This window comes from Mixophyes fleayi, chromosome 2 (genome assembly GCF_038048845.1).
Source record: "Mixophyes fleayi isolate aMixFle1 chromosome 2, aMixFle1.hap1, whole genome shotgun sequence".
NCBI lineage: Eukaryota > Metazoa > Chordata > Amphibia > Anura > Limnodynastidae > Mixophyes > Mixophyes fleayi.
The window spans coordinates 140,854,097-140,881,679 of record NC_134403.1 but is presented as its reverse complement, the minus strand read 5'-3'; the positions used below and the strand labels follow the sequence as shown (position 1 = coordinate 140,881,679).

Here is a 27,583-nt window from a genome sequence, read left to right as displayed (position 1 = left end):
AATCAATAATATATCCCAGAGTGACAATCCTTCGAAACCCATGCATTGGGGGAGGATTCCACTAATTTTCCTGACACCGCATGAGATGGGCTCCCACCACATTTCCGTGGTCTTGCGTCACATCATGCGGAGACAGACTATCGGTCTAGGGTTTCCTCGTCTGGCAGGCCTATAGCCCTTGATGAAATCCACCCCTATTGGGAGTGGACTGTCGCCTTGCAGGAGCTCCCTGAGATCTGCTGAAGGGGTGAAAGGACCGAAACCTGGGATGTGTAGGTTTAGCCTGGGAAACTGCCAAAAAGGAGTCCCGCCCCCTTGGCCTCCTGGATAAGATGATCTAAACGGGATTCAAAAAAGGGACAACCCATAAAAGGGTAACAACCCAAGGTCCACTTGTAATCTGGGTCCACGGAACAAGAGCAAAGCCATAAGGAGCGCCGATAGCTTGGGTGTAACCGAGATGGTGTCCAAAGGATGTCTGACCCAGAAATTCAAACGCTTCTCTTCTGACATGCCCGGTCTAAAAATGCCACCAGCCTCTTTATAAGCTGGAGCGGAGCAAGAAGTCACATTTCTTGTTCGTAGCGCTCTTAAGCGCGACTCCACCCTGCACTGGGATAATAATGGTCCTAGTTAACTTGGCAAATGGTGGGACCACCATTCAAATGCCTTTCCCATTTGCTTGATTTCTCTCTGGGAAGGGGATAAAGGGATCTGAATTTTTTGGCAAATGAAACCAGCTGTCAGGCTTTTTCCATGCCTTGGATATAATGTCCATAAATTGGTGAGATGGAGGGGAAATGATAACTTGCTTCTTCTGTCTCTTAAAAAGGGAGAATTCAGTGGAACCTGTGACCTCTAGGTCTACAAAACCTAAGGTCTAGCGAACACCTAAAATCAAATCATCCATACCCTGGGCGGTGTATGATTTCTTCAACCTACCCGAGTTGTCTTCCCCAGTTTCTTGATATTTCACCTTCTTTCTCTGAAGAAAGATAAGACGTAGATTCTATTACCTGAGCTGCCTGTGGGACATGACATTTACTCATGGTCCTATGAGGTGCACTAAGGTGGTTGTCCCAATGAGGAAGAGGCTCTAGCCAAACCCTGAGCGGACTCTGCAAGGGATGGCTCGAAAACAGACTGTGCCTTGGACACACCAGAAATGGGGAGTACCGACTGTGAGCGTGAAAGGTGCAGTGCAGAGATAGAACTAGAAATTCACCTACCTCATGGTGAGACATTATGCACGCTAGTTCCGTTATGGACGCTGTCTTTGAGCGAAGCCAAGCCTGTTCTTCCACAACTGTGGGCGCAGACAGAGACAGGCACTGTTCTCGTAACTCCTCCTCATACGCTGCACATAGGGTCTCCATGTCAGACTGTCCACAAGATAATTTTGCGTTGCACTTTGTAATGTAATACAGACCTTGCAACAGACCCATTCTCGAAAGTCCCATTTTCTCTCTAGGTGTAATTTTTTTGAAACACCAGATGTATGCCCACAATATTATATACACACACACATACACGCTGGCAGGCTCACTCACATACGGTTTTGAAAACACAGAAGAGCATATACAGAACGTTAAAAACCTAAAAGTCCTAAAAGGAAGAGCACAGCAGGGGAGATACAGTGCAGACTGTGTGTGAAATGGCATCTACACTGAGGAAGTGCACCAGAAAGAAGGGGAGGAGGATGGAAGACCTCTCCTTACTATTCCCATTATGGAGGAACATGAAGTCTGTGGCCAGCAGACTCTGTTCCTTTTTCTGTGTCCCCCTGAGTGCGCACAGCCACAGCTGTACTCTCAGATTGAACAAACATCTGCTGTGGCTGCTTCTGGTCCCCCCCCTCTGGTCCGGAAGAGCACCTGTCATTAGGTGCTCTGCGGAGGCTTGCAGCACTGTCCGCCTGCACAGCCGGCTGCTAGATGGCAGCAAACCCCCCCCCCCCCCTTCCCCCCAATAGGGCAACAGAGAAATAGGAAAAACCGCAACAAATGTCAAGGTGTAAAAAGCATTGAACTGTTGCTATATTTATGCCAGTCTTTACACTCCATGAAACTAGCTTCTTATTTATAAGCAGAGGACACCATTCTGTCATTGAATTCCGTGACGTCACATTACTCTTATCTAAATTATTTATGTGCAAAATAGAGATATCAAGTGGGTCTGGTCCATTCCCACATACAAGTGCCATATTCTCATCAAGGGTCTCCTTTCAAACGTCATGCCTACCATCATACAGATCACATAAGTCTTTTAAAAGGAGCATAGGATGTGATCACTTCAGCAAAAATCTTCCACTCCATCAGTACCAATTCTGATCATATGTGACAATAGATGTGCTCCAACGGCTAGACCATGTGGAATATAAGACAACTGTTACACTGATATCAGCAGGAAAGGTGGTGTAACCCAAAGCAACCAGACGCTTTAATTTTCTAAACCATTTATGGTCCACTGGCAGCTCGGTGAGTCTTCTCTTAAAGACCCAAGCTCTTTCCAGCTTTATGCCCTTGCCATAACTGCTGTTGAATAAGAGCTAGAGCCATGGATGAAGCTCAGCATCTCATAGAGTACATTGGGATTGGAAAAGCCCCTTCCACATAACATGGTCGTACACCACATGACATCCAAGAGGAGGAATTGCAGTGCAGTCAGCATGTCATCTCCCTGCTTTCTCCACGAGAAATATAGTGATTCTAGAAGGGTGGTAACACACTTGTGGCAACCGGTACATAAATTAGTTGTACGTGGGGGCATGTGGGGAAACCTCAAGGGAGTTTAGAGAGGGGCATTTTATCCGGGTCCTGATTCACGAAATAAATAACACCTATTGAGTGTATTATATTGAGGCTAATCACAAAGCATCAAAGATCAAATGCCAATAGCTTTATAAAAGGAGCCTACAACTACCACTATTTCTGGATTAGCAAGATTTTGACACTATCCCCATTTTTAATTCTTCTAATGGAGTTATAAATAAAAGCACACCAAGCACTACTGTACAACAGATTTGTAGGAGAATTTGTTGTCCATTTTACAAATTGCCTGGCTCCTTGACAAAACTTGGATGTTTAGAATATCAATTCTTAAAATTAATTTTGCAATTTCTATTGGTAGCAGTATGAAAAAATAAAAATATGGCCACCTAAAAATAATTCCTAATTCTAATTAAGTCACAATTACGGATTCAAACTTCTGAATAGGAGGCTCCTTCCCATGAATCTTCAACAAGCCACTAACTTATTTCCAGATGTACTTTTCCCCTATTTGGAGGAACACGTAGTTCCAACCTGTATTCACCATGTAGTCTTTTCAAATACCCACCAGACAGATATACTGCATTATCCCAAGTACCATGAATAGAGCCAAATGTTTGTGACATATTTTATTCAGAGGGAGCATGGTTTGCATATGTAGTGGCACTAGTCAGTTATATACACACTTCCCATGAAAGGTAATGACTGCTGCAGGAGCCCAGTAAATGCATAATGTGGAAGCTTAAATATATCAACAGAACTAGTGTTAGGAAAACGCTGGGATATCCCCCTCTCTCTTCTAATTTACATGTAACGCTAAAGAATACTGATCAGTTGCTCCTGAAAACATCTTTTAATAAGCAGTTGCTAGGAGAGGGAAATGAAAATGATTAATACTTTCATATTCTCCACAGTACTGTTATTTGCAACCATCAAGGAATTACATAGGAATACAACACTAAAGAGGAAAAAGTAAAGAACTATTGCACTCACATGTAAAAGGCTATGCTGCCTCATACTTTGACACTGCACTGTTTCTTGTAATAAACATTTACAACACATTTAAGAACACACAATATAAGTGCAGTGTAATTAGGAATAGGCACCTACTCTTTTTCAAACACAACTTAAAAAGTTCAATTAAGTCTTTCTTCATATATTTGTATGTCTACGGCTAAACTTTGGACTGCCCAGTTCCATTGTAATGCCAAGATTCTCAGTGCATTAGGAGAACCCACTTCTTCTGCCTCTGTTCCCTTAGTGTCCTGTTAGATAGTCTTGTGTCGAGTCTGAAGCAAATGAATCTGCATCTTCATTATCAGAGTCATCACTGCTGTCATCTGCTGCAGGCTCACCAGTTAGTGCAATCCGTGCATAGTCGTCTGTGTCTATGGACTTGCAGAAGTGAATAGCATATTTTAATTTCTCTTCAAGAACCTGCTTGCAAGAATATCTGGGAAGCTTCAGCAGGAAGAAGCATGTGTAGGATTCTGGAAGGAAATGATCTGGAGGATTGTATTTATCTAAAACCTGTACAAAAACAAAGAAAAAAAGAAAATAATTCCTCATATATAAAACTAAAGAATGTTTAATCTTCAACAGTGCTTTGCACCAACTATAAAACCTAATTATAGGCAACCATGGAAGTCTGGCATTGTTACAAATGGCCCTGACTATGCTGGGATATTATTTGCTTTTGTTAATGCATGAGCCACACCTGTTTGGAAAGCCCAATATTTCAATATGCTGTGTCCCCCTCATTTACCCAGATGTTTCTATTTCTCGTCCACTACCTGTAACTTTCCACATAAATAAGTCAATTTGCTGGAAAGTCCTAAATGTTGAAAAAAAAAAAAAAAAAAAAAAAGATACACAGGAAGTGCCAGACAGCTGTCTGATAACGCTTCACTTTGTAGAAAGCTAAAATTAAAAAAGGGTAATAAGCACACACATCTGCTGTACAAGCAAGACCAAATAACACAGAAGAGTCTTAAAGAAATAGATAATTAAAGATATTAAAAGTGTATAAAAAAAATCCTAAAGATCTTACACACCTATATGTAATGGCATGAATGATAGCAATAGAAGTCCCAGATGATCAATTACATAAAATTTCAAAAATACCTGAATGACAAAGTCTCTGCCTCTGAAGTCCGCTATCGTCCTGGGAAGCCTGGTCCTGCCCCACACAAACCGAAGAAACAAGGAACGTTCGGTGTTTGAAAAGGACTCCATCACTTCCCAAAACCACTGAATAAGGGACGCTGTGGGCTCAATTCCTTTATATGTGGCTACAGATTTCAGAAGGTGAAGAGGAATATCTGGGCTGCCACATACCTGAAAAAACAATGCACATAAGTAGTTGCGTTACAATGATATAGATTGCAAACGATTGCCGTTTTGAATTGGAATTCTGAACATTTGCTAATTTTTAACCAAAAAAGTCAAACCAGGGTGCAAAATACTGAGCCCGATAAACTGTCCAACACTGATAAATCTTTCAAGGTCTACTACTTATATTATGCACTTCCTTGCATTAAAAAGAAACTTTCTGATGTAATAAAAAATATGCTCTAAATATATAAATATTAAAGTGAACTCCACAGCAATTTACCCTTACAGAGAACAATTATGTTCATTTTAAAACACAGTCCCCACAGATTGTTTTTTTTTAAAAAAAACAAAACTTTGAAACCCTCCGTTGTGTCTATGTCAATTTTTCTAAATTATAGGAACAAGAAAGCCCTGTTCCCCATCACAGAGAATGCGCAAATCACCCTCTGCATACACCACAATTATTTAATATAACTTCTGATGGAGGTACGATGGTTAGAATTCTCCAAACTGAAAAACATTGTTCAATAATATTCTGTAAATAATTTAACAGGGTTACACAGTCCACACAACCACCAGAAACTTCAACTTGCTGGCTTATATAGACTGTGATACTGTGCCTTAATCAGACATAGGCTTATCCTGCCACTCTAGATTACCATACAAGTAAGTGGACAAATTGTACTAGATTTAGATGTTCGCCCTCTAGAGCCAGCTCCCTTTCTGATAGCAGTCACCTGTCCTCATCTTCCAAGTGTTTAATAATGACCCAATCAATTTAAATAGGGCATCACCATTGTTTTCAGGCAGCAAATGTCCAGTATCAGTTTAATGCCTGCCACACACTACAATATTGTAGGCAATTTTTGAACAATTGGCCTAATAAAGTTGGTTGAGAAAATTGGGTGCATTAATAATTAAGTAAACCTATTATTACAACAAATGAAGGTATGAGAAAATGGTTAAATACCATAGTTTCAAGCTCATAGCCAGTAAAGAGAGAGAGAAGGGGGACAGGAACAACTCGCGCCATGCCTTCTCGCACTGCAGCAACCTGTTCATCAAACTCATGCAGCCTGTTAAGAGAAAGAAAGAATTACATATTTGCAAACATGTTTCCATAATTCAATTGGCTGCATTACTACCGAAAGTAACGCGGCCTGTGCGCTATTGCTGATATTACGGTAATAGTGCGCGTTAATACTGTAATGTCAATACTGACGTTTTGCTCCCTGAGCTGCGAGCAGAAAGCAGAGTTAAATTACTGTATTAACGGTAGTACAGTTATCGTTGCGCTATTCTGGGGGAAATTGAATTCCCCAAAGGGGGGGGGGGGGATTAAATTGGTTGCGTTACTGCTGAAAGTAACGCAGCCTGCGCACTATTGTCGATATCATGGTAATAGTGTGCATTATTACTGTTAATATGGTAATCTTTAACGCTAGTTTTGCTCGCAGCTCAGGGAGCAGCGAGTAGAAAATATATAATTCCCATAAAATATTTTGTTGCCCTGCATTCTAGTGGAGGACAGAGATTACTAAGTGTTGGCTCTGTAATACAAGATCATTCACTGAATTACAGGCATCAAGGACCTCCTGCTGCTCATACAGCACTCAATGCTCCTTAACACAGTTCCATTGCTTTTGAAACTCCTGTAGATCATTGGCTGCAACTTTTGATGAACACAGATCACAGGCTTCTACCACCCTCTGCTGGTAGAGGTTTGCACTACTCTTACTCAACTTCTTACATACACAACCTTTCTGTATGCAAGGACTCCTAATCAGCAACATGCCTGACACCAGAGCAGAATATTCCCATATTATTTTTCATGTCAGGACAGTCCTACAGTGTGGCCTCTTCCTACTGTTCTCCAGCACATTGTTGATACCTGAACCTGGTCCTTTGGGTGTTACAGGACAGGCCATTTGAACTCTTATCCTTATTCCTCAAGAGATGATATGAAAGGTTGCCTTACTTATGACAATCACTTCAGTCAGGAGGACACCTAAGTTGGCAACGATATGGCTAGTTCAGATTGGATAAGGTTAGCTGCAGCTTGCAACTAAAATGCAAAAATGGCCATTGCCAACAGTAATGGAAGATTAATTGGCGGTCTCTCCACTGTCACAATAAATCCATATAATCTAACAAAACAAATTCACAACACTACCAGAGCACCTGCACTTTTTTCACTTGCATAACAGACAGAACACTATAGAAATATGATAAGCCATTTTTAAACACATAATGCGTTCTTACACAAGACATGTGATACAAACCTGTAGCTGATTGCAAGTCTCACATACTCTGCTCGATTGTCAAGTGTAATGTGGGTGTGCTTGGAGCTTAGCTGTATGTCTTGTCCGCTTGCACTGGGCACAGTAAAAGGAAGAATCATTGCTTCAAACTCCTCTGAGGTGGCCTCATTATCCCGTATATACATGAGACCAGGAATAAAGTCTTTATCCACCTTAAAAATATAAAAGACAATAAAACAGAATATGACCCACTCCAGCACAAGAATAAGAAATAGTTCTTATACAGTATATAATGAGCATGGCCAAGCAGCATGGGCAATAGCAAACGTTGACTGGAAAGGTGTAAAGCAAATCACCAGTGGACAAGAGTTGAAATGCGTCCTCTGGAGTGACAAATCACACTGCACCACCTGGCAGTATAAAGGGTGAATCTGGGTTTGGCAGATGATATAAAACGCTTCCTAGCTGAATACGTAGTGCCAACTGTTGAGTTTGGTGGAAGTGGAATAATGGCCTGGCCTGTAATTTTCATGGTTTGGTCTGAGCCCCTTGATTCCAGGGAAGGGAAATTCACATTATTTTAAAATATATTTATCTATCCATCTACACAACCTATGTATTGATACTATTTAACAGTAAAATTCAAAAAGTGCTAAGAGTGTAAACTCAGGCTGGTTAAGAATTAGTCTGCATTATGTGCTGACCACACATTTGAAGCACTAATGAACTGATCAGTTATCTCTCATGTATTCTCTTATTACTAAACACAAAGAGAAGCACTGGGATAATGTGAAAATGAGCACTCCTCTGGTAATATTCACATATATTATGAATTTAAATCCAAGCTTACTTCACTGAGGTCAGCAATTGTCAAACTCATGCCTGCTAGTTGTTTCCACACTGGTTCAGCCAGATTAAGACTTAGAGGGCTCCCAGTTCTAATTGCAATTCCAAGAAGTACACCTACAGAAAGAGAACACAAATCATTTAATAGCTTGTGAGTCACCAGTTATTTACTCGTACAGGCTGCTTTTCCATACCACAACAGTGTAAGCTCTTAATCATTTGACACTAGCAGAGTAGAAAGTCTGCAAATCACCGGTGTATCTTTCAATACAAAACAGATTCAAATCATGCATGTGCCCAAATGTGTGTGGTGGAGAGATTTATGGACTACAAAAAGATCACTTGCAATAGACATACGACAGAATTAGGTGCATGATATTTCCTGTGACACAGAGCTTGATGGTGCACTTATGTATGTCTGTAGTACTTTTTTGTTTTACACATACACCATTAAACTTCTAGTTTTCACAAGTGGTCGCAATGCAGCATTACTTTTATCTATAAATGCTAAACATCCACTCAGGAATGATTCTTGTGCTGCTGCCAGCAAATATATTATGTTCTGTAGACCTGGAACGTGTTCAATTCCAAGCACTGTCTATAGATGCTTCACTAGATTCAGTAAGTTGTATTACTGCATTACAGCAACAAAGACATACACAGAGAAACAAAGAAAGCCTATTTCTAGTCAGATGCATAATACAGGGTCTCATTTTACTGTAAGTGTCAGTTTCCTACAAAAATATTGTTGTTTATCAAATATCCACATTTAACTATGTTAAAGAGAACAAACACAGTCAATACCATTGTATATACAAATTCAAGTACCGAATACACACGGATAACAACAAGATGGTATAAAATGGGGATTGAATAATTTTCTCCAAAGCCTGGAAGTGTCCTTTCAAACACTGAGTTAACATAGAACGGGTCACTTTCTAAGTTACATAACAATGCATTTCAGCATTAATATAAATGTCTTTTTCCTGTATACTTTACAAAATTCCATACTCTGCAAGCAATTCCCCTGCTCTTGAGGTGATCTTCAGTCTCCTATTTTTCTCTGTGATCTCAAGATTGCAGAGTTAAACTTACTCTGGTCATAGTTATACAACAACAGTAAGCATGTGCAAGATCTGGGTGACACAAATGTCAGGTGTTTCATGAATGTTCAAGCACCCATCACTCAAATTGCCAAGATACAGAAGCAATCAGCAACTCAGCAAGCACAATGGGGTCTTAGTGGGGTAGAATAACACCTTCATGCAAACTTACATTAAGAAATGTCACATTTATTTGTGCTGTACCACAGATTAAGGTTTGTAAATCAACTAAGTGGGGTAATAGTGCAAGAACATCTCTTCAACTATCAGGGACATTTGTCTGATGCAGTGATGAGGGCCTGGAACCATTGCGTTCGGTCCCGCATCCAAGATGTGAACAAGCATTCAAAACAGAGTGCTTTTGGCACTTTTATATTGTACAAAAGGGAATCATATAATGTCACCAGGATGGCAAAGCATGGCAACTTCCATGAGACAGCTGAATAAACTTGCATAGCCAAATCAGAACGATTAGGATGTTTGGAGATCAAGCCAGTGCTCCAATTGCTTGGTCACACAACGAGATGCTGGTCACCATCCATCCAAACCTATCATGCAGTTTGTTTGACATCTACTAGCTCACTGTCTTCCTGTGGCCATTCACATGGTAATTTACAGTCAATTATGTCTAAAATGTGCAAATTGTCAGTCTAAACCTCAACTTGTAGGGGCACATTACAAAGAAACTTCTTGAGACTATAGCCAGAGCTCCTTCACATCCAACTTCACTATCATCTAGCACACCCCACAATGAGACTAATACAGAAAAAAAAGTAAAAACTGACAAAAAATAAATATATAATAACATTGATATATAGGGATTATTTTTACAGAGACATACACACGCACATATACATGTTAATTTGCATACTTAAATTGTGGGAAGCAGTTAAACACAATAGTGGGAAATAACAACAACAAACATGTCAAGATAGAAAAGAAAAAACAAAAACCCCCAGAGAACTACGTGCTCAGAGAGCGCTAAACATAACAACTTTATTTAAATAAATACTTTCTCTGGTAGAACACTCACCTAGAAATCTGAACATGTTCATGTGGAGGGTGGTCTTAGCGGCTGGATTTAACAGGAAGCAATCCCTATTAGCCCCAGACTCATCTCTTCCATTAGGTGTTACAATAAGAAGTGGGGTCAGCCCATTTTGAAGCTCTTCACACATTTCTGCAATTGATTCACTGTAGCCACCTCCACAGTCATCCACAGACTCACCTAATGTTTCAAGAAAACGGTTTACAGATGTTACAAGACACTCTTTGATTACCTTGAGGTGTCCAGAGTTTTCAAACAATTTATTTTTTCTTAGATGCATTACTACCCACATAACGTAACATTTAAAATATCAACAATGCACCAAAATGAAGGTTGGCATTTTTTTTCTTAAAAAAAATAATGGGGTTAGAAAATCAGCTATTTAGACATATATTAACAGGATCAGAAGGCTGGCCAACTAGAAGTTGTAGCTTATCAGGAGGTGGACCTGAAAACTTTACTATATTAGAAAACATTAGCACACATTTTAATGGTATGTCTACTTTTGGGTTTGCTACACCCACATATTAAAAAGTTACGCTAGATGAAGAATAAGTCAATGAACTTGAACGGTTCATAGCTATACAAGAAAGGCGATTTCATGCTTTTGGAAAACTGAAAAATCCATACCAACAAATTTGACTTTCCAAACACGATGAGGTAGCAAAAGGCTGTCCGGACTGAAAGAAGTCATTTTTGCACACATTTGACCAAAGACCGATTTGGTACCATCTGGACCTGCCAAACCTCCTTTACTTCTGGAGCGTTTAACCTATTAAAAAAATAAAACAGGGGAGAATAATTTCACTGATTTTTAATAGAGATGACTAAAACCACATTAACAAAAGAAAGATTTGCATGATTGGAAGTGAATAGTTCTAGCAAGACATACACTACATTGCTCCTCCTACCAATAAAAATATACACAGGAAATAAGTGTTTTGGACACAATCATATATAAGAGTCATTTTAATGTTCTTTGATTAAAGCAGGTTAAGTTAACATTGGTAAAACCAATGGTGAGTGCCAGGAAATCTTGCTTAAATAATAAATGCTCATGAATGCTGCTCAACACAATATCATTTTAGCTCAACATCATGCACCATGCCTGCCTGAATCCTAAATGAGAAGTTGGTTTTAGGGGGCATTTTGGACAGATGACCTCATGCTACTGTAGTCACACATTGTAAAGAGAATGTTGACAATTCCTTCCAACAAACTAGGTGCTGTTTCAGGGGCACAAGCAAAAGCTACCTTACGTGTCATTCCTAGGACAGCTCTGGTACATTAGTAATTGACAAAACTCACCTGTATTCTGTTTAACTCCACTACTGGACCATGTTGACGGTCTCGTACCATAGTAGCTTGAACAACTTTGCGGAATGCAGCCTCCTACAGACACAAGATATATTAATAATTCAATCTAGAATCAAGTGCTGCAGAAAAGCAATGCAATATTCAACAGCACATATGGCATTTTTACAGCTATTTTTATTGAATAAGTCATTCACATCTGATAGACTTTGTACAAAAGTTGACGACTTGGTAAAATCAAACCTGTATTCAATTTCTCAAAACTAACCAACTAGGGACACTTTCCTATTGGATGCTACATCATTTTACATAAAGAAAAGGAAGCTGTATGATACTTCTCAACGTCAAATGTTTTACACTGAGAAAAGTAAAGTAAAACAAGCCATAATTAAGCACCTTAGAAAGAAATTACTTTAACAAAGAGAAAAAAAAAACAACAAAAAACTCCCCCAAAACTTATGCTACATACAGCCAATGTAGGAGAAACAGTGACCGGTCCTAACGATTGTAAAGGATCAAGACACTCCACAAGATCCACACAAAAGAAACCTGCACCCGGAGAAGCTCTACAGTACAACAAGCTCCCCGACAGCAGCTGAGACATATCCAAGGCAAGAGTTCACACACGCGGAGAACCCAACTCTGCAGTGGAACGCACAGGCGCCTGTGCGTTCCACGCGAATACCGGAAGTGAGGCAAGTGGAACGCATTTGTGTTCCAAGTACAACGGGAGGAAGCCGTTCGGCCGCAGCCACTCCGACCACTCGTCCAGCGCTACAATTCAACATCTTCCATCAGCAGCCACCCGCCCACCCACGTTACCTTGCCGAAAGAAGCCACCTATACAAGCATCCTACAAACTGCCCTTTTAAGAGCACAAGAGCAAACGCGCTATAACATCCTCTGATCCACACTTACATCAAGCCCCGTTAAGCAGACCCCACGCTCTTCTCCCTTACACACAGCCTCTACACTCACTTAATTATACCAGCAAATATCCCCACTTAATACAGCACATATATTTAAAATCTAACTCACTGCTTACTTTACATTTAATCAACCAACCAATCTCCACACCTCATCCCCTATACAAGGAAAGCTTAACTTCCTTACTATATAAGCTTGCTCCGCTACTCACCAAAAGCAGAGCATATAGTGCTATAGACAAGCAAGCAGACTTTAAATAGCAGTTTTTACTGCGAGTTTAAACCTATAGCTTTAAATAGGGCACTTAACCCCCCCTGCCTGTAACATCCCCAAGATCTACCTACTCTGTGAACCCAAACGACCACCACAGTATACACGGCACTAGTGCTACAATCTAAGCATAAGAGCTATAGACCAAAACTGCTAAACAAGCTGTGAAACATTTCCCACACCAGCAGAGCCATTAAACCGGCTGTTATCGTGTATACTGTCTCGCTTGTTCTCCCCCCCCCACTCCCCACTTTATTTCCATCACAGGTTGCGCCACAGAAAAAACAAGGATTGTAAAGGATCCCCCGTTTCTAGAATGTAAGAGCCCAGACACATTCATACCTTTCCTTGGGAGATGAGAATTCCGCGTAATGTGTCAAAGCCAACAGAAGGACCTTGGCCGGTCTCATCAAGTCTCCCCTCCAAATCAAACATAGGGATGCATGGACAAAAGAGCTCAGAGATATGGTGCAGTAAAAGTAACCTATTTCTCAATCCAATGATCACAATCTCCTGGAGATGGTTATATTCCATTGGAACCTGCAAGAAAAAGGATTAAAAAATAAAATAAAATAACAGTAATGGAGTAAGTCATCATAAATATGACGCCTGTAAGTGCTGAAAGGCAGACAGAACCCTGGAAGGCCAGTTAAACAGTTGTCAGCATGTCAAAAAGATTGAAGAGGGCAAAAGGCCAACTGTCTACAAATAATGATAGCAAATTGTGATACTCAGATATACCACATTTGCTACCAGTATAAGAGTATATAGTTAACTATCACTTCACAGGAAGCAGTTCAAATGTCCATGTGAACAGTACAAGGGTAGTGCCTTGTCTAAAAGATGCCATGCTAAAAATACTGCTTAATAAACCAAGAACTTAATTCTACCCTGTGGTACTATGCCACTAATTTCTGTAAGTTTTCAAGTCACATACCAGCCTGAGAGAAGTGGTAAATTCAGAAAATAGACATAATATAAATGTCCGTTGGCGATTACCTGTGTGGGGAGCTTGCCGGCATTAGCAGGTTTACTAGTAGACCAGGCCAGTGTGTGAGCGGATCCACATGCCACTCTGTTTATCTTTTTACCCTGAAGAGCTGCCACGAGGCGAGGTCGTTGAATAGCATTTGTAGTTCCATCTCCAAGCTGCCCTTCATCATTATCTCCCCATGTGTACACTTCTCCTACAGCAGAAAGGAGCAAAAAAACCAAAACATTGGTTCATGTGCATTGAGTTGGACCTGAAGTTAAGATTTTTCCTCAATGTCTGTTCCCACAACTGCAACATATAGGACCCTGCCTGAATATAGGTAGTTTGTACTTTGCAAGCAGTGTCAGAATGACTGAAACTGCTGTTGTGTCTCCTCAAGCTGGTTTCCATTGTATGATATACTGTGGAAGCATTAAAATGAATTTAACTCTCCGCTGAGAAGAATCATGCAAAAGGTTACACACTTTGTGGATATTTACATGCAGAAAAGGACTCAACTGCAATTATGTCAGATATAATGGCATCTGTCATTATCTGTTCCTAGGGAGAGGCTATTTTATTGCTTTGGAAGAGAAGAACTGAACAACAATCTCTTATTACGTTCACTTTGAGGGCCAATATATTAATAAGCCAAGAATTCTAGTGTTAAACATTTACACTTATTTTACACAGGCACACTACACTGGGCATATTGTTTATTCTTTCAGTGCAAAAGACAAGCCCAGGATGTGGGACAGGTTTTGTAATGTCCATCCTGGCTCCAAGATAGTATGGGACCCCTCATTTCACAGAAAATTGTCCCCTCTTGAGAATGATGCGTCCCCTTGATAGTTATTGACTGGTGTTCAAACCCCCTATATTACAGGACGTGTTAATAAGTCCAGAGATAAGGGTGGTGCTGTGGGATTCAAATGCCGAAATCTCCTCCATCCTGGCTTCAATAAGCTCACAGTTTATTGTCTATTAAACATGGGTTATCCATATTATTCCTACACATTTTATGCATTTCATTCAAGATTGCACAAAATAATAAAAAAAAATGCATCATTTTGAAATACAGATTTTATTATTATGAAAATGTGTAGTATACAGATTTTTGTGGTCTTTGAAAGGTAGATTGATGCTAAAATTCCCCCACAAAGTACTTGGTGTTATTCAGAAAAACAAAACAAAAGAAGAAACCAAGGTATAAATTGCGTGAGTACTGAATAACCAAATAACTGATACTGGAATGTGACCAGCCCAAAATAGGCTCAGCACACGGGTGAGAAAAGCCTCATTGGCTAAGCGGTTAAATAAAATAAGCTACTGCAGCCACTGTCAGTTAGATAAACTGAGGATTTAATATTGTAAGCTCTTTGCTTGAACAGCCATTTACAAAGACCTTACCGTGTGGGACTCTCATTTAGTAATTGTATTGGGTATTAGGCAGATATTATACCCATGCACTATTTGGGTTAATCGTACAGTACAACTGCATTTGTAGATAGCATTTGTGAATGTGTTGCTCTATTTAATGATTATTTATACTGTTGGCAAGGTTGTTTGTATATCTATCTATACATAATCCTGAGTGTAAGTCAATGAATAATGTATAACTTGCTGTGTAACAAGATTGAGCTGTGTCGCCGTATATTCATTTACATAAGTACTGCAACTGAAGTGTGTTATTAGAGGTAGTAGCCTAGGCTTCAGCGGAAGTACCGCTAAAAGCCATTGTGTAATGATGGTCTACACTTTCAGCGGCAAGGAGAAATACAGGCACTGGTGAATATGTGAGGGAAGACATTAAACACAAGAAGCAGAAATAGAGACTAGAAAAGAAGCCTTTATACACATGCTTAGAGATGTGGTGTCCCCAGGTCTGTCGAAACGAATATGTAAATGATTCGCCCATGTTCACCAGCCTATACTTCCTCCAAATATTGTATTCAAACCATTTTTCAAAAAATTCTGTTTAGAACAGATGAAGCTTTAAAACTATATTGAAAACATAGCTACACATTGTGAATCCATTTATTCAGTGTGCAATATAAAATATATATTATATACACATACTAAGACAGGTATATGTCCAGGGGAATGTTATACCTAAAAAAATCCACTTTCAATGCTCAACTATAGGTGACGTTATGAATATTTGTAGGTCAGGATCCAGATTGATGCTGGTAAGCAACTTTGAGACTACTACGTTGCATTCTGCTGCACCCTAGTGATGCATAGCTACAGAATAAAGTCCTTTGTATAACAGCATCACTTAGTCATGATGCCTGCGCTGGGTGAGGAGCAGACAACCCCTCCTAGCTGTTTGAAGCAAGAGAAACAGTTATTCCCAAAAGTGCAGATTTGAGACCATTTGAGGCATGAGAATTGGTTAACTGGTGGATCACAATTAATACTTCACACACTAAATCTAATATTCAATTTTTTTTGGGGGGGAAGGAGTTCTTTTTAGTCACAAAAGCAGATAAATTGGTATTAGTCCATTCACCTATATCAAAACGTTAGATGGAAAGAAGAGACAGAATGTAGGTTTACAAATAAAACACCCTTTATATTTGAAGCAATAAACAGAAGTTCATTGGGCAGTAGGTGGAGGAGAAAAGGGCAGTAGAGTGAGGATCAAAATATAAGGCTAAGGCTTGATTTACGGTTGTTAATCAGTGTTGAGCAATTCCACAGGACATTACCCTGACTTGCACAGAGAAAGGTTGACAAACCTGGACTGTGGGTATTTCAAGAGGCGTCAAGAAATAAGATGGGAGAATGGCAACACTACCACTTGTGAGTAGATAATGGGAGAATGGCAATATACCATAGTGTCCTACTATAAGCCAGGTTTTCAATGAGAGCAAAGCAACAAGGGAAACAGAGGCAACTAGCTTAGACTTACTAGTCAAGGAGCATTAAAGAAGGCGATTATAGAGAGGCGGAGTAGAAAAAGAAATGGGGTTTTAGAACTTCATGTGACCACGCCAGTAATGTTCTTCTTGTAAAGTGAAGGTCTGATGAGAAGTTATAAGTGTGGCACACAAGAGTCTAAGTAATGTAATCTAATCTACAAACAATATATATATAAAAACTTTCAGAAACAGCATCAACCAAGTTTATTAATACTGATCACCCAAGTACTTGAAAATAATTGTATTATTTAGTTTGTGGGCAGATTGAACAAACATAAATAAGCAATCTCATTCCTGCAAATGCTCAATATGTCAAGTTTATGAGAGAGTGATCATTTTGTGTGTGCGCAAATCGCTCAATGAGATTGTGTGTACAAATGTATGTATTTTGCGTGCGAGTGACCTTATGTGCTTTAGATCTGTGAAAGCACAGTGCAAATAAGACAGTGACGTAATTATCTGGAAAGGAACTTCTAGTTTATATGGATCAGTAGTGTCTGCTCCACATATAAAGTCATATGGCCACTTCAAGAATTAAATCATGTACATATGATTAAAGAGACAAAACTGCGCCTACCAGTTGTCCTTTAAATCGCAGCAGCAACAATGGTAAACAAGCCACAAAGATGAAATGGAAAGTCCTGCCTGATTCCCATGAGCAGTTCTAATATTATACAGAGAAATAAACCCTGACAAAACATTAGTAGACTCCATAAGCAATAAAAGCACTGTATCCTGAGGGAACAAGTAATAGTGCTGGCCATTTTCACTCTGAAATTGGCTGTAAAGCTCAGTTTAAAAGACAGGCTAATTTTTATTTTAGAAAGCTACCGCTCTCTCCTCAATACATTTACACCCACAGATGCACACCTTTCCATGTGTGGATTAAAAAGCAAGAGCTCATTATATATAATAAATGTAAGAAAGTGCTTACCATCCTCTGTGCAGCATACACAGTGCAATGACCCAGTGGCAATTGCAATAACTTTCTTCCCCTGAAGACCTTGGACTTGCCGCGGCCTCCGCACATGATCATCTGATCCATGACCTAGCCGATGGTAGTCCCCTTTCCCCCTGCAAATTAAAATCAACAGCTAAAAACTGAGACAAATCAGCATGCAGACAAGCAATTAATAAATGTTTCTTTTATTCTAGTTAAACATGTACCAATTACCATATATGACCAAGGAGGAGAAAATATTTGCTGTACATTACTTTGCTGCAATTTTACAATAAGAAAGCTCAACACACCATGTGTAGACAGCACCAGACTTTGTCAGAGCTACAGAGAACTGAGAGCCACACTCTACTTTGGTAACACCAAGTCCCGTCAGAGAGTCAATCTGCAAAATACAGGAAGAGTTCATCAAGGTACACCAACAAACAAATTATAATATATATATTATTTTTTTTACAAAAATAACCAGTAAACTGCTTATTTCATAACCTTCAACACCAGTTAAAAAGAGCAAAAGGGGGATGGGGGTGGGAGGTGGCTGGATTCATTTGTTTTATTGCATTTCAGGATTCCTGATATAAAATATTTAGTTTGTTGTGTGTACAATCAACATATTGAGCCAATGAATGTAACAATGTATTCCCCAGAACACAAGGTGTTCTTAATATAAATCCCCACCTCCATCTAAACACGGCATTTGTTAAACTGAATCTGTCAGATTACTCACTAATTAAATATGGCAGAGAAGAAAATTTATTAAAATGACAATTACCAAGCATCAATAATATAATACCACTTAATCTTGTGGAAATTTTGCATGTGTGTTCCCTATTACAGCCACCAACTGTTTTTACACCAATATGTTTTTCCCCCCTTATTTTCCCTTTGTAAAGTGTAAATATGAAGATATTCATATAGAATATCATCTCAGGGCATTAGCTAGCTTGTATAAAGGTCTGCTTGAAGAGCTAAGCATGCACTTGAGTTATTGTTTTCGTCTGCTCTAAAATCTCTGTTACTCTTATTTATGTGCGATAATCCACTCACATTACAATGTGGAGGTAGCTGAAGGCAGTGTTTTTCAAAACCGCCGCTGTCAGGCAGATGATAATTAGAGGGTAGCTCTAGAAAACATGCTTTCATTGTATGCAGATTCAGAAAATGTTAGATACACACTGTAGCAGAGTGTATCAAACAAAGCAGAACACAAAAGGTGTATATGTTCTTTATTGAGAAAACTTTCAATATTCCTTTACGTACTAAACAAGTGTATGTGACTGCATTGGTGAATGCTCGCTTTTTGTTTAACATTTATTTATGCACAAGTTTGCAGAATATGTTACATCATTCCTATGGGCTATAAATAATTTACATGAAATTGTCTGAATTACAACAAATAAAAATGCTTATTACTACAAGTAGTTAAGCGGTCTTCTTCTTTTCTGTCATTGACTAGCATGCAAATTACCTATTGTCTGATTTATTAGCATCCTAATGAACAAAAAAGGCAATTACAGCCACCTGTACATAAAACATCGATGCAGGTTTATGTGGGTATGACAGATACACTTTAAAGGTTGCGGATAAATCTTAGACAAACACATACTTTCATGGGTACTTTGCAGCCATCACTGCCACCTCTTCCAAGTTTTCCATAGTCTCCATCCCCCCAAGACCAGACTGTGTCATCATCAGTCAAGCAGAGAGTTTGTGCATCTCCACTACCACATGCAATGTCAATCACACGGTAACCTTGTAGAGCTTCCACCTGGAGAAACATTTGTGCCAAAAGGTAAAACATAATTGAAGCCAGGAAATAAGCAAATACTATACAAGTCGCCTGCATTAGGCATTCTAATGCTGACTGGAGGTTCAAATGATGATTTCTACTTCAGCCGAGGTAGACACAGATTAATCTTATGGGAGCAAATGCTCATCTACACCCACCAGCTTGGGCTTCAATTGATCCTCACTGTCTCCATGACCAAGTCGTCCATATCTTCCTTTACCCCAAGTATAAAGTTCTCCAGCAGCTGTAATACAAGCGCTGTGTGCTCCCCCAGCAGCAATATCTATTACTTCAACTCCTCGCAACGACTCAATAACACGAGGGCGATCACATGGGCTAAAAGTGAAAAATAGGAAGTAAAATGCCATTCACCACAGCTGAAAACATGTATACAAATGAGATGGATAAACATAATAAAACATGGATGAACAATCGCACACAAATTATGTTAATCACTTATGACAGAGGGGCTTCCGTTCTTCATTACTAAACTGTCCAATTTGTGCCAAGAGCCAGGGCACTGGGTGTAGAGGACACAAAAACTACACCCATCTCCTCTCCTCATAACCCTTCTGTTCCTTGGTTTTCCACTAACCCAGCAAGGAGCCAAGACCCACAACGGGAAATTAAAAGTAGAATACAAGCCCAGGATTTGAGAAAGTAGTTTAACAGAAGTACAAGAAAAAAAACATTTTCTCCTTCTGCAGTAGGACACGACAGGATGTCCTAAAGCCACCCTCACCGAGAGGTCCATAAGATGGTTATGATCCTAAGAAGAAACTGTGGGCAAAACACTGATGCATGAAAACATTTATCCACTGTAGCTCATTTGCAGAACAAGAAATTGTCTGTGAGAATACTACAGACTAGTGAGTGTGCCCTACAGATGGAATGCCGATGCTTCTTAGAGTCCAGAATGTTCAGGTAATGAATAGATAATACAGACAGCGTTTCTGGTCGCTAAAATTACTTGTCAGATGCCAACTTTGTGAAAAATTGTCAAGCTACATCCACGCTGATTACACTGGACTCTACTTCATGGTTCTTCAAGGGTCTACTACAACCTCCCCCTAGAGGGGGGGTTTTACAACTTTCCCAGAAGCCCAAGTGGTGGTGGTGAAGGCCCACCACAGCTCTACCAAACAGGGACATTCCCCCTTATGAAACAGCATGTGTAATACCTTATAAACCTTTAAATATCTAAAAATGTTGATGATAGTTTCCCTTTAAAATAACTAAATGAGAATACCTGCTTTATTATTATGCTCACAGCAGGATATGGCGAACTGAGCCCTTACATACCACCATCTTGTGGTACATTATTTTTTTCTAAAGAGTAAAGATTAAAGCTTTAATCTGCATCATTCAACAAATAAACTTGAACACTATTAAAATCAGAACATTTTATCTATTTTCGATGTTTGATTCTCTTTATATCCTTGTAGTGATAAAAATTGGTACTGTACCTTCTATTTCCGTGGCCCAGTTTTCCATCTTCTGCCTCTCCCCAGGAATATACCTCTCCCTCAGAGGAGAGAGCTAGGCAGTGTTTTCCACCAGAGTTTACTGCCACCTTTTTTACAAAAACGTGTTGAATGGATTCAAGCAGTGTGGGTGTAGATACCGATTCAGTGCCACCGATACCCAACCTGCCACCAGCCCCATATCCTGTGGCATACAACTGAAAGAGAATATTTTAATAGAAAACATTAGGAATCAAAAACATAGCCAATATCATACATACAGAAATGTGGGAAGATTGTTCACCAGTTTCATTACCTTCCCATCAGCTGTGACAGCAAACAATGTTTGTTCTCCTCCAATCAACTGTACTGGTCGAAGTGTTGCCAATGCTTCACAAGGTGTTGGAACTTTGACTTTGGCACCTTCAATGCCTCCAAGTTGTCCTCTGTGATTATGACCCCAGCCATAGATGGTTCCACTGCCACCAGCTGACAGAGTCCAATCATCTGGACGTCTTTAAAAGAAATATACATGCGTGTTCAAAGTACAATAATTATTAAGTTAGTGGTGTGGAGGGTGAATTTTTATATTATTTTTTACATTTTTATACGCATAATGAAAAAAACCAAATAGTAACAAACCTGTTCATCCACTGGACAAGCTGTTCATCTTGTTCTCGTCGGAAAATCTCATGACTCTCATGGACAACATTCATGTTCTCATAATCTGCCATTAACTCTCTTATTTTCTTTGTAACCTTTATGGAATTAAAAAAAAACAAATATAAAAAGTGGATTTGGGGGGGAATTTTTACACAGTCATGATGCTGTCACCCAAGTACTATGGTTACTCTAAAAAGTTTACCTCATCTAAAAAGAGACGAGGCAGGGGAGTTCTCTTGTCCAGTGCAACAGCAACTCTTGAAGCCATACAGTATCTCCTGAACCATGCCCACTTGTGAGTCTCTGCACAGCACGGAAGAGTATCCAACTCAAGGTCACAAGCAAGGGCCACCAACACCTAAAATACATGGTTTTACAACTTTAACATTGCTGCAATCAAAAATGTAACAACCATCTCCCTGTATGGTTGATAAAAGTAAGGCACTAGGTTTGGATTCCAGGAACTGAACTTTACATCCTCCTCACTATGTAATTTGGTTAAATTATTCTGCTGTTTATACACCATAGCATTAATGTTGACATCAAGGGAAAAGGCAGTTGTGAATCTAGTTCAGCAACCAGTCAGTCATTCTCAACAGAATCCAGATGTCGGCATTTAACACTTGTCTTTATTAAAAGTGTTAAATTAAAGAAGTACGAGTTATATTTTGCTACCCATTTGGTTTTTTTCATCAGTAACTAAATATGAAATCCCATTTCACAATTATATGGGACCCAAGAGAACCGCTCTATAAACCACTGCTCCATAAATCAGTGTAAAACCTCAAGAACCTCTTTCCATCCACAACCGCCCCCCCCCCACCTCTCAAGAAAATAAATAAAATAAAAATGTTTTTCTTAATCTGCACATTACCTTGAAGAAAGGACTGTGAAGTAACTGCTTTCCTCCTCTTACAATTGGATCTTCATATTCAAATTGTCTTTGTAAAGCTTCGGGGAGGCCCTTCACCAGTGCAGCTAAAGCACTGCCAGTAAAACTCTAAGATACACAAACAAAAACATGGGTAGACCACACACAACATTCACAATTTGATTACACTTTTCTGTTAGATTAAGCTTAGTAAAGAATTAGAATTTAATCTATTAAAATGTAGTACTAGGCCCAGCATTCAGAACACACATTTTCATCACCACACAGCTGACTACTAGTACAAATTCTAAATGGTCTCTTTTTTGGGGGTGTTTGGGTGTATGATGTGGTTTAAGCTAGCCTTGCATGCAATGATCTTTAATTCATCATCATTATCATTATCATTTATTTATATAGCGCCAACAAATTCTGTAGCGCTTTACAATTGGGAACAAATATAGTAAACTAATAAACTGGGTAAAACGGAGAAAGAGGTGAGAAGGCCCTGCTCGCACGCTTACAATCTATGGGACAATGGGAGTGCAAAAGGTAAAAGTGACTAATAAGCTAATTAAAAAAACAAAAAAAAACAAAGAAAAAAACCCTTCTGCTAAACCAATGTAAATGTCCACAATAACACTTACATCACCTACTGGATGCTTATAAATGTGTGGTGAACCACTTCGTACCAACCAGATACTGCCTCCTGTCACTGAACCCTTCCCCCTTCATCAACCCTTTTCTAACCAATTAACATTAAAAACAACCAACGTTGGCACTCATGGTAGATAGGTGAACAACCCTTAAGAGGTTTACTGTACCCTCGATGAATCAGGTAACATTTAAATGTAGCCATTTAAGTGTGTAAACCTTGGACAACTAAATTTTATACAGGAAAAATTCAGTGTGCATTAATGAAGAGTAAAATGTCCCATACCATTGCACGTGCTTCAATGTCTCCATCTCCAAGAAGCCTATTGATATTAATGGATTGTCCAAATTCTGTGGTAAGAAGCTTTCTCAATCTCTGCAAGGCCCACATTCTGTGACTTGCGGCTACAATGCACATGATACAATAGGGTAAATTGGATGCAAATAAGCAAAATACTGGTGACAAGCAGAGACAAGGGACAGTGATGGTTTGGACAATACAAATCCTCAGATAGAAAGAAGAGGCATATGAAAGTTTAGAATCAAATTCTAAAGAATAGTAAAAAATTAAATAGTATTTCTGTACATACCAAGAGCGCTAATCTGAGCACAGGCTGCAAGGGATGCAGCCAGTCGAGGAACAATTCCCCGATTGGAAGCAAAATTCAGCCGGAAAGCCAAGAGACAAGTGACTAAATCCATAGACGGACAGGATAGGATGCACCGATCGGACAGGAGATCCTTTGGACCTAAAAATAAAAGTATATTTACAAAATGAAAAAAAATTAGCACAAGCTTCTACAACACTAATAAAGACTTATTCAGTACCATGATGTAAATAAAATCACAGCGACAATAGACCACCTACATGGGTAGGTGGAATATATGCTTTAATGGGTCCCTACCTGCGGCAGGCATAATAGGATAAACTGTGAACCGCCAGCCCCAACCATTGACTGATCCATCGCTAATAAATTTCCACTTCAGCTCATCTCCTGGAATTCGCAGCTCACTGGACCAGTCAGACCACTCACGGCCTACCAAGCAGGGAATATTGCAACTCAGTTTTATTGCATTTGCATCATGTATTAAAGCTTATTTTCGCATCCATGACACAGATTATATACATTTGCTACAATTTTTGTTCTTTAGCAACAAACATGTTCTGCCCAAGCTACATTTCCCTATATTTACACTGCAAACTCAAGAGTATTGTAAATGTATTCAATATTTACAAATATTTAAAGCTGTGCTACTGGGTAGGGTTAAAAAAAAAAATCCTTATCCAGCACTAGCCCCTCACCATAGACCCAAAGAAGGCTCCAAGCAGCCCTTTCTCCAAAAGACAGGGCTGTGTGTACATTAAGAAGCTGTAACCACAGAGACAGCAGTCTATCACTGGTCCCTAAACATATACAACCATCTCAGTGACATTTTTCAGTAGTGAATGAAACCGATTTGCAGGTACTATACCACATAAATGGGAGGAGCCCTATTTCAGTATGCAGTTCCATTAAGGGAATACGCAGGAAACTGAAAATATATTTACATCTTCTGATTTGTTACATAAATCACTAAACCAACAAAGACTGAAAATAAACACATGGACATTGCAACGTCTTTATAAAATGCACCAATATACCAACTCCTATATCCAGCTATTCTACCAATCACAGTAAAAAAATCCAAAAATGTTCAGCAATACAAATATTTACATTGTGAGTATACAAGAAGGTGCAGGTACAGTTTTCTGTATATCGAAAACAAAAAACTTATTCATACAGCCTACAAAAGTCGAATAGTCAATTTTTTCCCACAAAATAGTGTTTACTGGGCTGATGTGGATAATCCACTACAGCAGTGTAGGCTCTCTGTCAGATCACCACCTTGCATTTCTAAGGAATGCAGAGATAAAAACCCTGTAGTATGCACTGCCGCCCACTGTTGACCTTTGTGGATTGTGTTTTTCACGCCTACATCACCTCATGGTGTTGCTTTTGTTTTACAAACACATACATACACATATTTTACACACAAATGATCTGTACATTAACTGACCTCACAATACAGTAAACAAAAACAAAAAAACCATGAATAAAATACTGGAGGCTCAATTGTATTTAAAAAAAATAAATAATAATAATAATTATAATAATCAAATCTTTATGACATGTACTTAAAAATGATGTCTGCTAATTATGGCAGCTTCAGGTTCCAAGAAAGTGGCCATGAACAGTTTCTCACGGTTCCAAGCTACTGAATCACTGTACAGACTGATATAACTGGGTATAACTCAGTTGGAAACGGCTAACTTTCCTAATTACTAACACATGATAGGCTCTCCTGTAAATAATATTTTCCTATTGGGTGACCCCAGACATTGGGGTATCCAGTGTAGTATAGGAGAGAGGGCACTTCTCAAGAATTCCAGGTGCAGCTCCTCCCCTTTCTTCTCCATACCCCCCCCCCTCCCAGAGCCTAATCAGTTTTTTTCAAAGTGCCCTTGCGTGATGCTGCTATAATAAAGCTTCTCTTTTTTTTCTTTAATTAAATCTCACTTCCCTCCTGCTCCATGATTGCAGCTGGCCACATAGCAGCAGTCATTCTGGTGGCACCCGATTGGCCACGTAGATCCTGGTGCACAGACATCCTCGCCATGTCAGCAGGTCAGTCATGGAGTCTTCTTCTCAGACCAGGGGGTAAATGTATGAACATGCGGGTTCTTCAACACCCGCGTGTTCAGCATGTTCGGCGATTAAATTTCAAGCGGCGCTGCATTGTAAAGGGAAGTTTCCCTTTACAATGCAGCGCCGCTTGAAATTTAATCGCCGAACACGCTGGTGTTGAAGAACCCGCATGTTCATACATTTACCCCCAGATCTGTTAAGCCAGTGGCCATTTCTTCACCAGTTTAAAGCAGCTGGCTTTGACGGAGTGGCTGCTGAAGCACCGATTCTGAGATAAGTGGGGTTCTCAAATACAGTAATTCAAACCATTCTTAGGGGCATATTCAATTTTCGCCGTTTTCCGCGGCGTTAAAACGAATACCGTTATTACGGTAACAGTAAGCTGGATTTCAGCTCCCGGCTCAAGGAGCTGCGAGCTGAAATCCAGTGAGAAAACTACCGTAATAACGGTATTTACGTGCACTATTACCGTAATAATGGTCAGACTACCTTGAGTGGCTCTTGATAAGTACCGTAATATGAAGAACCTTGTGTTATGGGGGTGTCACAATCCAATAAAAGCTTACAGAGCAAGTAATTAAGATATGCAAGAACCAATAATCCAAATTAAAGTGCACAGTAACACAAAACGTCAAAAGATTTTTCCGCCCTGTCCCTGAGACCAACTCCCTGGGCTACCGGTGGCCCGTCCCCTTCTCATTTATGCCTTCCTGCTCTAGTGGCTTCACTAATTTTGTATGGCTACTAAAACTGTAATGCTTAACTTGAAAGGGTTGAACTGCCCTTAGAAGAGGACCGCTTTGTTTCACACTATCACACAGTTGAAGGGCGACATAGTATTCTTACAGGAGACTCGCTTTTCTAGTTTCCACCATCCTGATCTAAATACTACCCTTGCTCTTATCATGCCTGTAACCCTACCCATAAGAAGAAGTGGGTCTTTAAAAGCTATTTATCTGCTCTCGGCTGCTATCATATGTTCACCTTTTTACAATATGCATTTGCTCCATCCAAGATTTGTGTACTTTTGTTATTAACTTTCGAATTATCACTTGTTTAAGGAAAAGAGTCTTCGCACTAGTATAAATTACAGAGACTTATGGTTAGATGTATTTTGCTTTTTTCTTTTCTCCTATTTAGAGATATTAATATCTTTTTTTCCTTTTCATTAATGTTAGGTGCTGCCACTCAGCCAAACAATGAACACAAGAGAAAAGTGCTGATTTTGACGATGCACATTAATATTTGTTTGAAAAATGCATGAAGATCCTTTTCTGTATATTAGAACTTAACTTTTATTGCAGTCATGTAAAAATACAATATAATTTTAAAAAAAACAGCGAAATATGTGCAAAAAAACGTGTAAGATCGCACAATATATTGTATCAAAATGAATATCAGCTATACAGAGTAAATGTGTGTCAAATTAGCGAATCAATATGTCCTGAATATAAATATAGGTCAGTCAGAGCATAGTTACATAGTTGTTACTATGAATGACATTTTTTGAATTCTATTCTCCACAAAAAAAGTATAAAAGTATAAAGATAGAGAAGTAACCATTTAAATATTACAATATATAGAGAATTGCTATGTGACAATGGAGTGAATAGCTGACTGCCTAATCATAAACTAATACTTTGGGATATTATATTGACATAAATGATCGTGATAAATAAAATAGAGATCAGGGGCACACCGAGCAAGACGCCAACGCGTGTTTCGCTAGGTAT

General features: G+C 39.3%; 1 protein-coding gene across 8 annotated transcripts in view; it reads right to left on the bottom strand.

The window, feature by feature from the left end:
* Positions 1 to 3,382: 3,382 nt before the first annotated feature.
* The window catches only part of HERC2 (HECT and RLD domain containing E3 ubiquitin protein ligase 2), a 213,435-nt gene continuing 189,234 nt past the window's right edge, over positions 3,383 to 27,583 (bottom strand). For 7 of the 8 annotated variants that reach the window (XM_075200099.1, XM_075200105.1, XM_075200100.1 and 4 more), the window contains 22 exons: positions 24,069 to 24,200; positions 23,754 to 23,912; positions 23,450 to 23,568; positions 22,516 to 22,641; positions 21,844 to 21,999; positions 21,621 to 21,736; positions 21,295 to 21,493; positions 20,982 to 21,196; positions 19,674 to 19,851; positions 19,333 to 19,494; positions 18,020 to 18,111; positions 17,703 to 17,842; positions 13,871 to 14,058; positions 13,214 to 13,411; positions 11,669 to 11,752; positions 10,991 to 11,132; positions 10,346 to 10,540; positions 8,214 to 8,326; positions 7,385 to 7,575; positions 6,073 to 6,178; positions 4,893 to 5,105; positions 3,383 to 4,298 (listed from right to left, as the gene is read on the bottom strand). In XM_075200099.1, the coding sequence (XP_075056200.1) occupies positions 4,026 to 4,298; positions 4,893 to 5,105; positions 6,073 to 6,178; positions 7,385 to 7,575; positions 8,214 to 8,326; positions 10,346 to 10,540; positions 10,991 to 11,132; positions 11,669 to 11,752; positions 13,214 to 13,411; positions 13,871 to 14,058; positions 17,703 to 17,842; positions 18,020 to 18,111; positions 19,333 to 19,494; positions 19,674 to 19,851; positions 20,982 to 21,196; positions 21,295 to 21,493; positions 21,621 to 21,736; positions 21,844 to 21,999; positions 22,516 to 22,641; positions 23,450 to 23,568; positions 23,754 to 23,912; positions 24,069 to 24,200 (3,497 nt within the window). In that variant the 3' untranslated portion in view covers positions 3,383 to 4,025. The remainder of the gene's footprint in view (positions 4,299 to 4,892; positions 5,106 to 6,072; positions 6,179 to 7,384; positions 7,576 to 8,213; positions 8,327 to 10,345; positions 10,541 to 10,990; positions 11,133 to 11,668; positions 11,753 to 13,213; positions 13,412 to 13,870; positions 14,059 to 17,702; positions 17,843 to 18,019; positions 18,112 to 19,332; positions 19,495 to 19,673; positions 19,852 to 20,981; positions 21,197 to 21,294; positions 21,494 to 21,620; positions 21,737 to 21,843; positions 22,000 to 22,515; positions 22,642 to 23,449; positions 23,569 to 23,753; positions 23,913 to 24,068; positions 24,201 to 27,583) is intronic. The other variant, XM_075200106.1, reaches the window with a different exon arrangement.